The following is a 13,297-nucleotide window of genomic DNA, read 5'->3' on the forward strand; positions in this document are numbered from 1 at the left end:
CACAAGGGAATGAAACAATACCTCCAGGAATGAAAAAGCAATAAAATAATGTCTATTTCAAATACTTGTAATACTTAAAATGAATTGGTGTAGCCACTAACCTTTGTGACCTTATTCCTGAGTTCGCATTTTGAATGGCACTTCAACAGCCTTTACTAGCATTTGAAACTTGAAAGTAATTAACTGTTCTTTCAGCATGGCTACATAAATGCCTTAGGTTGCTCTATAAAAGTTCCATTTCACGTCTGGGTTCACGAAACAGCATAATGATTTAAATTGATGCTAAATCATTTTGATTTAAGTTAGACCTGTTTAAAGATGCACAGTTTCTGCATTAAGCTATAGCTTATGTACTGCAGAAACAATAATTAAAAAAAAAAGACAGTAAATTTCTAATCCCTAAAAGGTGAAGCTAGAGTTTAATATCATATATTGATAGCCACATATAATAAAGTTTTCCCTCATATTCTTTAAATGGCCCTGTGGGGCTCCCCTATTTTCTAATTGTCCTAGAGTGTACGTTGTATTTTAACCAAGATTTATCTGTTACTAATTAGTAAGCATCATTCAAAATATTTTGGGCTGTTGCCAAAGTGAGTATGTTATTCATGTGGGAATCAGTAAAAATGTCACCATAGTATAGTACGTCTAATACCACTCCTTGTATTTGCTCAATTGCTGACATCATGTTTCAGCATGGTGTTTGCTAAATCCTATCTTTAACTTGGGCAGCGGGTATGTACAATATGGATTATAGTCCTCACTGGAAATGCAGCATGGAATTCCTGCCCAGTTAGTATTTTGGAGAAAGTAGCAGACCTTTAGAATGCTCAGATCCTTATCTCCCAGCCCCCCCGCTCCACCATCCCGAGCAGGAAGCAGGGTGCTGGCAGATCCAGCCAGCACCAGCTCCGCAGCATCAGGATCTCCCAGAGCCGGCCCTTCGGTCACGGAGCTGGTGCTGGGTGATAACCATCTCCCAGCCCAAGCCCCACAACTGCAGCTCAGGCTGGAAGATAAGGGTCTCTCCTTCTGGTGGCAGCTGGAGATCCTGTTCCCTGCCCAGCTTTGTGAGTGTGGAGCTGGGCAGGGAGCAGGCTGGCAAGCTTTTTTGTCACTCAGCTCTGTGCTTATGGAGCTGAGTGAGGAATAGGCTACCCAGCTTGTTCCCCAACCAGATCCACAGTTGTAGAGCTGAGCAGGGAACAGGCTTCCCAGTTTGTTCCCCACCCAGCTCTGAAGTCATGGAGCTGAGCAGGGTACAAGAAACTGTCCTGGTCAGGGGCAGGTCCCAGCCCCCTGCCCTGATCAGGGAGCCACCCTGGTAGCAGGCCCCACCCTGGCAGCAGGCAGTCCCTTGGGGCAGGGTTTAATGTCCCTGCCTTGGCCAGGAGACAGGTGTCTCCTGGCCTGGTACTCCCTGCCAGGCCCTGGGCTAGCACCCGGGGGAGTCTGGAGCTTCCCCTAGTGGCAGCTGGAGCCCATTGCAGGGCCTCAGGAAGTGGGATATGTTCATTGCCATTAGCAGCAAATCTGCTCCCGCTTCCCTAACATGTGTGCACGCCTACCTGTGAGCGTTAAAACTATGCATCCTTTGCTGATGCATAGGTGAGACGTATTAGGCCAAATTCTCTTCCATTACTCTGGACCTAGTTAACCAGTGTTCCAACTGTTTGCGCAGCCCAGCAGCTGCAGGCAGGTAGTGTCCACTGGTCCCAGGGCTGCAGCAGAGGCAGGCAGCTACCTGCAGCTGGACAAAAGCAGGCTGCGGCCAGTGGCTGTTGCAGGCTCAGGCCGGCGGTGGCTCCATGCTCTTCCTGGTGCTCTGCCTGCCTCTACCCCAGCCCTGGCTGCAGCAGCCCTGGGAGCTGCCGGCACCAGCTGCCTGCACCAGGGCACGGTGCAGCCCAGCGGCTACAGGGAGCTGGCATCGGCCACTCCTGGGACAGCTGCAGCAGGAGCTGGGGTGAGTGATGCATCCCGCACCACCTGGAGCTCTGCTTGTCCGCACTCACGCCAGCCTGTGCTGGAGCAGCCCCAGGAGCAGCTGACACAGGAACCTATCCCTATTTCTTATATTATAAAGTAGGTTCACTTTATACGAATTCGATTTATGCAGCGTTCTCCAGGAACTCATGTACCACATAAATCAAGGGAAACCTGTAATGCTAACGTTAAATGACTTACCCATAGTTTAATATATAAGATATTAAAACAAGAACTCAGAAATTTCTAGTCTCTAGCCCTGGGCTTACTCTGACCCCCCTGGGCCTCAAAAAAGATTTTTTGAAAGTGCATTGACACTGTAACTGAAAGGATACTGCCTCTACTTTGCTCAGCACAGAGGTCTGAAAGTTTACAGAGGAAGAAGTACAAATTGGGAATTGTGTTATTCTTGTCAGCAAGTCAGCCTCCATCAGAAGTAAACTGAAATATCAGTTCTAATTCCAAAAGTTATGTGTAAATATAACAAACATTTTACATCTATAGAGAAATGTATGTTGATCTTGGATGCAACTCCTTGATTGTGTATGAAAAAATGCTAGAAATACATATATTTTAACGTTTGGTGAATAGGTAATATACAATTGTATACAGTTTATATATAGTTTTATATCAAATGGAGGTTAACATCTCTCATTATGGTAAGCTAATAGAGTTCATTTAGAAAGTTTATAGTATATTTTGTTTTGTTCAAAACTGTAACCAATAATTAAATTTGTACCAGTGTTTCTCATAGGCAGCCCCTCCAGTATAGCTTACGAAAAATCACTGTTTATTTCACCAGTCTTTAGCTGGTAGCCTAAGGGCAACATGTTGCTCACAAGACCCTCCAGCCTGGGTCATAGCCACAAGAAATTTTACTTTCCACAGATGCAAGTTTCTTCAGATTGATCAGGATAGCAAAGTGTGAAGATACCCAGAGTACATAACTTGCTCAATACTGTTGCCTAGGGGTCAGCAAAAGTTGCTTACTTGAATTTTATGGAAAGAATAAGTATTTGTAGAATAATTTTTAACATTTGTTTTGCTTCAGAGCCACCTGTTCCCATTGCTCCACCTCAGCTGTCTTCAGTTGGTGCAACATACTTATGGATACAGCTGAATGCCAATTCCATCAATGGAGATGGACCCATAATTCAGAGGGAAGTGGAGTATCGCACTTCAAGTGGAACTTGGTATGACATACAACCAGTTGACTCCACAAGCTATAAAATTGGGCACTTGGATCCGGATACAGAATATGAAATCAGTGTGCTGCTTACACGACCAGGTGAAGGAGGTACCGGATCCCCTGGCCCAGCTCTTAAAACAAGGACGAAATGTGCTGGTGAGTACCAGGCAGAAGCTGGAAAAATTGTAAACATCTCACTGATGTTGAAACCAACAAATTAGTTCAGTAACAGTTGGCATCATCTAGCTTAAACCTGCATGATGCAGGAATTAAGGTCAAAATGATTTTTTTTTTAAGTAAAAGCCATTAGTGTTTGCAAACGGTGACCTTGAAACTAACATATAGTGTCACAGTACATTAAGTCGTACCTGTTTGGGCCTTTCAGTGATTAGTGCAGAATATGATGTAGTTTCAAAACACTGGACTTTCAGATGCACAGCATGCTGTTGAGCTTTCTCTATTTCATTGCATCTTCCTTGTATCAATGCTAGATTTCTTAGATTTTTATTTTTTGAGTTAATGAAAGAAACTTGATTATTTTTTGAAGAGCGTATAAATGAGAATATAATAGATATGAAAAATGGATTTAATAATAGCAATTATTCATAAACAAGATTTAGTTGAGAAGTGCTTTATGACATAGCTGACAGTATGTTCTTTTTTTAAATGATATCCTGTGAGTTATGTTGTATAGATACCTAGGGCTCTATAATGTAATATTGTAATTAGTAGCATTGACTTCTGCCTGTAAAAAGGTAAAGATTGAGGGCTATAATAGAAAGAAAGTTGGACAGTAATGCTGGTGAAAAGTAGTGTTACTGTTAGTTTGCTATTCAGCTGTAGGAAAATAAGTAAAATATACTGCAATACAAATTCTTTTTGGCATTGTATTTTCAGTGATTGTGTTGATAGGGTTACATATTTATTTAAAAAATGGTTCTTTCTAGTCTAATATTAGGAATATGGCAATAGAATTTCAGAAGCATTTTTACCTTTCAAAACCCAAGTTGGAATATGTAAATAAAGAATCAGTATATCTGAAAAATCAGATTTGTAACGTGTGTTGTTTAAGATGCCTGGGGATACATACAAAATGTAGGTATGAAGCTTGCTGCGAGCTTAAATTTGGCCTAGAAATATATTACTGTGTGCCTTTATTGGATTTTTTGATAAAGAAAAAGAGCAACATAGGGTGGAATTTAAAATGTGTAATATATATTTATCCTTGACAATTTAAATCCCCTTCCTATGCAGCAAAGCTGGCAGAAGGCAAGGAGAAATTCACAAAAAAAGGAAAGTAATTAATCCCAGTTCTGTATTGATGCTCATCTGTTAAAGAACTGATCTCTAATCAGTTGTCTGTTTTTAAAAGCATAGAAAGTAATTAGAAATATTTCCAGTGAATCCAGGGGTTAGTTAAGCCTTTCAGACCTGTCCAGGAACCTTCCAGTGACTGAATGATGCATTGCAAATAGGAGGAGTATTTGTCAGCATCCATATTATTTTTTCATGGGATATAGCTGTGGTGATGTTGTATTCAGATTCCCAGTATTATGCCATTTTGAACAAACTGTTGTCGATATTGGCTGGCTGGCTGGTTGGTTTTTGCTTAAAGAGTTTTCTTTTCATGACTGAAGGATAAGGTTTAATTAAAAAAAAATAAATAAAAAAAAAAGCATTTTGTCAAAAGGGAACATAAGAAACTAGATGCTAGTGTCTGCAACATTTTCCTTATTAGAATATAATAACAATTAAGATGGTCAGAACTTGGGTATTAAATCCATCATAGAGTTTCAAGGGTCCTTGGGCCAAAATGTTTTTCATACGTGAATAAAATGTACTTAGCTTTACAGGTACAGTAAATGTCTATTCAATCCATTCATGGTCACTTCAATTACTTTAAAATGAAACTACGCTGCTTTGTTTTTTCTCTCTTCATCCTATGACTACAGACCATAAGGTTAGAGGCTGAGTTAATGAGGATTACTATACTGAGAGTTCAGAGAAAGACACGGAAAATTCAGAACTTTAATTGTGCATCTGTGCATTGTATGCTTTCTGCGGTCATTTTAGCAGGTGGGATGATGGACCATTAAAACAAGTATCTATTTCTGCAAAATAGTATCCACTGAGAAGTGCTTTATTACCTAGTGAACTATTGTGATATAATTTGTCATTTCATGAATCTAGCAAGCTGTGCTGCAGTTTTTTTAAAATTAAAATGCATAAAGTGGTAGCTAACTGAAAAATTATGAATGACAGCGTTAAATGCATCTCTACAATTTGGGTTTTTTACAGCTAAATATGCTTGCTTTGAAGGTGTAGTGGTTATTGGTTAGCTGCTAGCAAGTGACATGCTAATAACTGGCTCGAGGGGTTAAAAAGAGATGCTGATAAACTAATGACAAAACAATTAAGCTGGGAGGAGTGAAACAATGCTATTCTCAAATGTGTACCATAGAATTAATAAAACTGGAGTCTTTTAAGAGAAGAGTCATTGCACCTTTTTAATTACTGTGATAATTGTATGCTGTTTGCTTGTTCCCTTGGGGGGGTCTATTGAACCACTCTGAGACTGGAGGCACCATGCTAGATATTCAGTAATCTTAATAGTTCTCCAAAGTGTTTGAAATATGTTTTCATTTTAGCAAAATGAGATTTCAGGGACTTCTAATAGACAAGTGCTATCTGAGCTCTAGTAAATAAAAGCGTCTATAATTAGAATGCAGAGGAAATAAAGAAGCAAACTCCTCAGACTTGGCAATACCATCCTCAGTGGACTAGTATTTATGTGTTTTGTAAAGGGCTTTGTTTTGTTGTGGTGAAATGCAATATAAATAGGATGCCGAAGAATTGATGTTCTGCTTTGGATTAAGTTTAAGTACTTGAGTTCAGATTTGAAAAGAGAAATGAATCGTGTTCAGAATTTAATAACTGAAATCTTTTGAATTCTTCTCTCAGATTTTCTGTTGCTTCGGACTACATCATAATCAAATCCAGAAAAAAGGTCTCTCTCACTTTTGCATATGCCCTGGAACCAAGATCAGTTAAGGATCAATTTGGGAATTTGAATCATAAGCTGTTCCACTACCCCAAGCTCAGCATAAATGTGGTTCGTTGTATGTCAGAACAATTCCATGATACTGTACGTTGTTAATTAATCTGGTGCTCTTTCTGTATTCACGCTTGTTAACTAAAAGCTTCAAAACAGAGACTAGAAGTTCCAGGTAAAGTAGAATCACTACACAAACACAAAAGCACCCTAGCTATTCGCTCTGCCAAGTCATTGTCCTGGGAACAAAAAAATCAGTTTGATAACATGGACTTGCATGCCAGCTGCCATTTTGCTAAACTCCTATTTTGCTTTCTCAGCTATAGCTAGCAGCTGAATGACTGCACAAATAGTTTATTGAGCTAAAGTTTCAGGCGAGTTGTCCTGTGCTTGAAAACAGGCAAAGTCCCAGAGCCAATAAAGCTAGCTAAGCCATGTCAGAACTCCCAGTTTTAAGGCTGTCAGAGTCCAAATATGTATGTAAAAAGACCAGAATAGTTAAGTGTTTATAGGCTCCTCAGATCTGGAGCAGCCTTTATCTAGTGTTTGTTTCCCATACAGATATCTTTGACATACAATTTACAGCAAAATACCTGCTGCCATATATCACAACACTTGAAAGGAATTCTGTTATTTTAAAGGAACAACAGGTGCCCCTCTGAGACAGTCTTCTGCACAATTTGATACTGTGAAATGACTTTTCGAAACATACTCCTTAAGGACTCTTTTGTATGCTTTCTTAAACTGTAAACCACTGGGCTAGAATGCTGTTGACGTACCTTGTGTTGACAAATTCATTGTTAAAGCAAGCAGCTTATACAGAGGAGTCCATTGGACTGTTATGGGGTAAATAACTTTATGGAGCTGCATTCTATTTTTCTCCTTCTGTTTCTCTAATTCTTCCACAGTTACATTTCCAAGTCATACTGGGAAATGATTGTTTATTTCCTCGCCTCAGTTATATAAATCCTATGAAAATAAAAGAAAACAAAATGATTCCTTTCAAAAGAGCTTATGGGAACTGTAAGAGGGAGCCAGAGGCTCTTGTTACTTTAAGGGGAGCAGGCTAGCTTTGCTGTGTAGGGAGGTAGCTGGTCAACAGCTAGCTGCACTGCAACAAGCTTATTGTGTGGAGCAGATTCTCAGGCAGGTTGAGAGTAAAAGCTACAACCAGCTGGGTTATGCTCTAGCAGGGAGGGACACACTGACCACTAGGCACAAATGAAACCCCTGTGCTTGACTAAGGAGTCACCTGACTGGAAGAGGCAGTGCTCCAGGGCATATAATCTCAGCACCTGAAGCAAGCAGGCTGCCTTGCTTTTCATGCTGCCAGGAGCTGAGTTCCAAGGAAAGAGGGACTGAAGAAGACAGCCTGGCAAGCACTCAAGCCCCCCATGAGAGTGGGGAGGTGATAGCTCAAAGGGAGGTAGGATGTGCAGGATGGTAAAAAACCCAGAGTGGGGCAGAGTTTTAGTTAGCAAGCAGTTTCTTGTATTTGCATTATGTTTAAATTGATACTAGAGGACTGGGTGTGGCTGAAAAGGGTGGATAGGAGCCCACAGGGGCCATGTGAAGGGACCCCATTTAGAGAATGGGGATAGTAACCCTGCAGAGCCAGGAAATCAGGGGACTGAGTCCAGTTAAAGGGGCCAGGGGCCAGAGATGTGTGAGAAGCTTTGCCAGACCCAGGGGTGCCAGGAGGCTGGGTTAGACTGTGAGCAGCCTTGCCCTGGGTCAGGGATGCTAGGGGGTGCTGAGTTAACCTGGGCCAGGGGCACCAAGGAGGCTGTGTCAGATGACAAGGAGCCTAGCCTGGGTCAGGGATGCCAGGGGGCTGGAGCACAACTCAAGACAGGGGCCAGGGGCACAGAGACCAAAATAAAGAACAGGCTGAGGCCAAAAAAGCCAAGCTAGAACAAGCAGGCCAGGGCTGGAGGCCTATGACCAGAATAATGGTCTAAAAGCAAGGAAACAGAGGTCCCTTCAGGCAGATCTAGAACACTGTCAGAATGACATCTGCAAGGTATGGGTGTGATTATAGGGGAAGATGAAGGGCACAAATATAGCCCATAAGGCATCTGGTGCCCTAAGGCACTGACAACGCTGCCAGGGCCACTGCATAATGCTCTAGGGCAGGGGTCAGCAACCCCTGACACGCGTGCCAAGCATGGCACGCAAGGCCATTTTGCTCAGCATACCACTGCCAGCCCGGGCTTTAAGCAGCTGCTGCCAGCCACAGAGCCCAGGCTGCTCCTAGCAGGTGGCTGGGACGCTGCAAACATTTGCTCCGGGCTCTAGCATGTCGGCACTCTGGCACCTTCCAAGGTAGACATTGTGGGGTTTTTGGCACTCTGGCCAAAAAAACACATTTTCCCTATACTCAATAAGAAACATCAAGGCATGGCAGGATAGGTTAAAAAAGGGAGGGTATCCCAAGGAGCCATAGTGGGGCAGGGACCACATGGCCAACAGGGGGTGTTCCAGCCACCCCTGGGGGTCTGGGCATTGTCACAGACCATTTGTCTCTAAACTTAATATACATGCCTTTTCTTAACTTGGAGGTAGACTCTTCTCTTTACTAAGTTACATTTACTGGTTAATAGCATGTGAAAAAAATAAGGCAGTTTAACCAAACTATTTACCAGGTGAAGGATCTACATGCTAAAGTAGTAAGGAACATTTTAATTAATTTCACTGATGCTGCTTTCTCTTCTACCTCACTACCTTAACCCATCAGAAAAAAAAAACTTTCTCTCAGTTCTATTCAATTATTAAGTCACTATCCAATGCTAGTTGTGAAAAGACTGTTATCCCAAGAAGACTCACCATAATCTGCAAATGAATATGCTGGCACAGCAAAGGAGCTCTGAAATTCCTACCCACAAGGCCTTGCTCTTACTCTTGTCAATCGCTATTCTGCTATAATGTTTGTGGCATAAAAAAATCCATCTTTATTTTCATTGTCTGCCATTCACAGGAGCATATGTTTTCATTGATTGATTGATTGAAATATTTACGTTGACCAGTCCGTATATTTAACCCCTGAAATCCCCTCTTACCCTGTACTGCCTACAGTAAAAGTTCAGAGAATTGAAGTACAAAAATGGAGTGAAAGGGAAAATTCATCTTACCTGGAGTGAAAGGGAAAATTCATCTTACCTGTATTGTTTCTTCCATTTGCTAAAGGGTTGCGTAGTGCATGATCAATTGATCGTATAAGATCCCTAAACAGCTAACATCCTTTGAAGGAAAGTAAAACTGAGATAAGATAAGTCAGAAGTCATGTAGGTTACATTTTTCAAAACTTTTGGGCTGATGTAAAGCCAAACATGACCTTCCATTCTCTCCATTGCTGATTTTTAAATGCTTACCACAAATGCACTAATTTTCTGCCATTGTGCAACCTTTAGCTGCATTAGACTGACTGGGATGTGCTAATTTCCCTGTTGTCTTGACCAGTCCTTTGGCTGACATAAAAGCAAAATGTTTATAATCCTTGCTCAAAAAGACAACAGATGTCTAATTCCTGATATTGTCAAAATCCTCCTTCTTCCTGTAAATATCAGAAAGACTTCATAAAGGAATGGTCCTAATGTGCCTCTAGTTTTGGCCCATTGAAAGCTCAGGAAATCACCATGAAGATGGGATCAACAAACCTCTGATAAGATTCTCTTGTCAATCTGTTAGGGTCACTGCTTCCCCACTACACAAAAGCTGAACAAACCTTCCTCTTTTCCGTTGGCCTCTCCAGTAAGTCATGTTCCTGAATGTTATGCAAATACTCTTGCAGCTAATAAAAAAAGAACAGTTTGGCCCTGAAAAAGTTTGCTACTATAGTTCAAAACTCTTTTTGGCATGACAGTACAGTCCCAGTAAATCTGCCCAATACTAGAATCCTATTATATCCAAGACAGTTCGGATCAAAATCCTTCTCTATTATCCCACACCTCTGGCTTTTAAACATACCTGCTTTCCTCTCCCATATTGTACCTAATGAAGATCTCTGCTGAACTCAGTACTGCAATCATGAGATTCACAGTATAAGCATTTCTTCATCTTGCAGCCAGCCCTAGAATGCTTGGTAGAGTCTGATATAAATCGAGCGTGCAGCTGCCTGGAATAGCTACAGTTACCCTGCTTGGGACCTAAATAAAATATGTTGGGGAAATGTCCTGCTAGGTTACTTACTTAGACAGTTAAGTGATGCCTTTAAATTCATCATTCCAAATCCTAAAGCTACTGTAAACTTTAACTGCAAGCAACAACACTACAGCATAATAAGAAGCCTGATGCAGAACATATGTTTCATGAATATTTTCATTGTGGAAGTAAATAGTCACAGGCTTAACAGAGGCAGCAGCAATGGTTGCTATAGTGTCCCAGTACCTTTATCTGCTTCCTAATTGCAAACCATTCCAAGAAAAGTTCTTCTTTCCTGTAAAAGTCAAAGCTGACACTGCTGCCTGACAGATGAATCACAATTTTCAGGTATGCAGGAGAGAATCCTAAAGATTGTAATGGTAGTTCAGGCAACTAAATTCCTAGTGAGATTTTTGACCATTTCCCTTGTGTAGAACAGTGAACTCATATGCCCAGAACAAGGCATCCTAGTAAAATGCTTTCACTGTGATGAACCCTGTGCAGAAGCCTAATCCTAACCAGCTGTTGGCAGCTGCAAATAATTTCTTCCTTGGCAACCCCACAGAAAATATATACCTGAGAACAAATATATTTGTCTTTCCTCATTGCCTCTGCTCCTTAGATACTTGCTAACATCTTATCAAGTCCTGGCCTCCTTCTTGTCTTGCTAGAGACCTTGGAGCAGTAGCGTAATGATGAGAAGGCAAGGGATAGGGAGTGCCTGAATAAAGCTGGTATGGAGTCTCAGCTTCCCATGTCTCTGTCACTCCCTGCAGCCCCCAGTAGAATAGCAGCAGCAGCAGTGGTACACAATACAAGATACCAGCCAGTGGTTTTGCTGTTGCTGGAGATGCCACCTCATTTTTTGCCACCAAGAATGGTGGGGTTTTTTGGCTGCTTGACACAGTTGGTGCCAAAAAAGGAAGTAACATCTCCCCTCAACAGTAGCAAACCTGCAGTTGCTGCCCCCCACACCACACACTGCTGCTGTCCAAGGCTTAGCACTGGCCAGTTACAAGCTCTGCTCTGGAGTCAAGAGAAGCAAAGGAGTCCACTTAGGTTCTAAGGAAATGCTGCTTGGGGTGAAGTTGCACATTGCCCTTAGACCATACTCAGGGAACTTAAAACACCAGCATCCACATGTTAAAACTCATTAATTTGTGCTAAATGTTCTCTGAGTGTCTCAGAGTTATTCCCCTTCAGCTGGGGGTTAATTCCAGGCTGTGTTACCTAGTTCATGGTAGAGTAACTACTCTGCTCCATGATGATAAGAAGAGCAATTTGCAGTGCTCCTGTGTCCTGGGATGCACCACCCCAGCCCCTCCCCACCAAGCAGGAATAGAGCCCAGGTGTCCCAGCTTTTAGCCACACCCCTGCTTACCAGCCCTCCAACGGCAAGTCATAGGTGTGTAGGCAATAAATAGTATTTACACTTAACATGCAACTGCTCACATCACATTCTAGCTTTAACACTGCTTAACATTCCATAGATTTAGTATGGTCTAAGTGTAACATGTGACTTCACCCCAGTTGGACAACTTTTATTTTCAGCTGATTTATACCTTGAGGATCCCCTGAAGAAAGTCCTCTAGAGTAGTAGAAACTCTTACAGGAAGAAAAAAACCCTTCTCTCTCTACTTACCAAAGGAGAGGATGAGGCTACCTTTCTGGTTTTAATTCAGTCCAACCATTGGCAAAACGCAGGGAGTGCATGCGGATGCACATGCAACCTCTGAGCGTGGCAGTGCATCCTGTGTGAAAAGGTGCTGCTGACACTGCCGCTCGCTACCCCACCTCACTGCTGACACCGCTGGCAGCACCTGCCATGCTCCCTGCCACTGACAGCACTGCAGCTGCCTGTGGGAGCTCCCCGCTTACTGTCATCACGCTCCCGCTGCCACCTGAGGAAGCTCACCAATGCCTCCCCTCCCCTCCCACCCCCCCAGCCTCTGGGGGCACGCGGCATTCATGAATCCAACTGTGATAAAGTTCTACTCCTTCTGTCCCTTGTCAAGTGTTTGATATGAAAAATATGCCTTGCAACCTATGAGTTCACTTCATTTGCAACCCAATTTACCTCATCTGTTCCAGAGGCTTCATCTCATAGCTACTTCCCAACAGGAAAAAGGTGCAAAAAAACCCTTTCAGACAACATTTACTGGTTTGTTCACTTTCAGATCTGCTCCAGTGCCTGTACACAGCACAGTTCTGAGGTCAACTTCTTCATTCTTTATTAAACTTTGGGCCTGAGAATATAAATAGGGCTCACTGTATTTGCCACTAGTAGCACCATGGGATCTACCAGCCCATGCAGACTCCAAACAAACATTTGATGAATATTCCATCATTAAATCCAGAGACCTTGGCAGAAGAGCAGAAAATTACCTCAGACCTGTCTTTAAAGGTTGCATCTATGCTAGCAAGAAGTAAAGGTTAAAAAAAAAAGTCATGCACTTCTTCTTACACATATGCACACTTGTGTGTTCATGCAGATTTGTATATCTATGTGGGATTTGGGCAAATTATGATTGTTATGAGAATTAATTTTCACTTTGTGGCCTAGTCTTCATAGTTAGAGCAAAATGTAGCAAATGTCCTAATAGTCTGGAACACAATAAACCAAAATATGTAGCTACTAATGTTCCTCCTCATTTTTTGTGTATTAGCATGCATGCTATGTACTCATTCTTTCTTGATTGCCTACATTTTTATCCACAGATATAATATTATACTGGATTATTTTCCATTTCCTTTCTTTATATCTTTGTACTATAAGTTTAAAGTATTAACAACATACATTATCTCCCATACAACTCCACCAAAATCTTAATTCCCACCAAGAGGTCCCAGATGATTGGAAAAGGGCAAATATAGTGTGTGTGTGTATGTGTGTGTGTGTGTGTGTGTGTATGTGTATATATATATATATA

At 41.8% G+C, this 13,297-nt stretch overlaps 1 protein-coding gene across 1 annotated transcript in view; it reads left to right on the forward strand.

Annotated features, from left to right (window-relative positions):
- Window positions 1-13,297, forward strand: part of PTPRM (protein tyrosine phosphatase, receptor type M) — a 734,228-nt gene that overhangs the window by 320,839 nt on the left and 400,092 nt on the right. Inside the window, exon 7 of the mRNA XM_014519979.2 lies at window positions 3,038-3,331. Coding sequence (XP_014375465.1) covers window positions 3,038-3,331 — 294 coding nt within the window. The remainder of the gene's footprint in view (window positions 1-3,037; window positions 3,332-13,297) is intronic.

The sequence above is a fragment of the Alligator sinensis genome, unplaced genomic scaffold (genome assembly GCF_000455745.1).
Source record: "Alligator sinensis unplaced genomic scaffold, ASM45574v1 scaffold597_1, whole genome shotgun sequence".
Classification (NCBI taxonomy): Eukaryota; Metazoa; Chordata; order Crocodylia; family Alligatoridae; genus Alligator; species Alligator sinensis.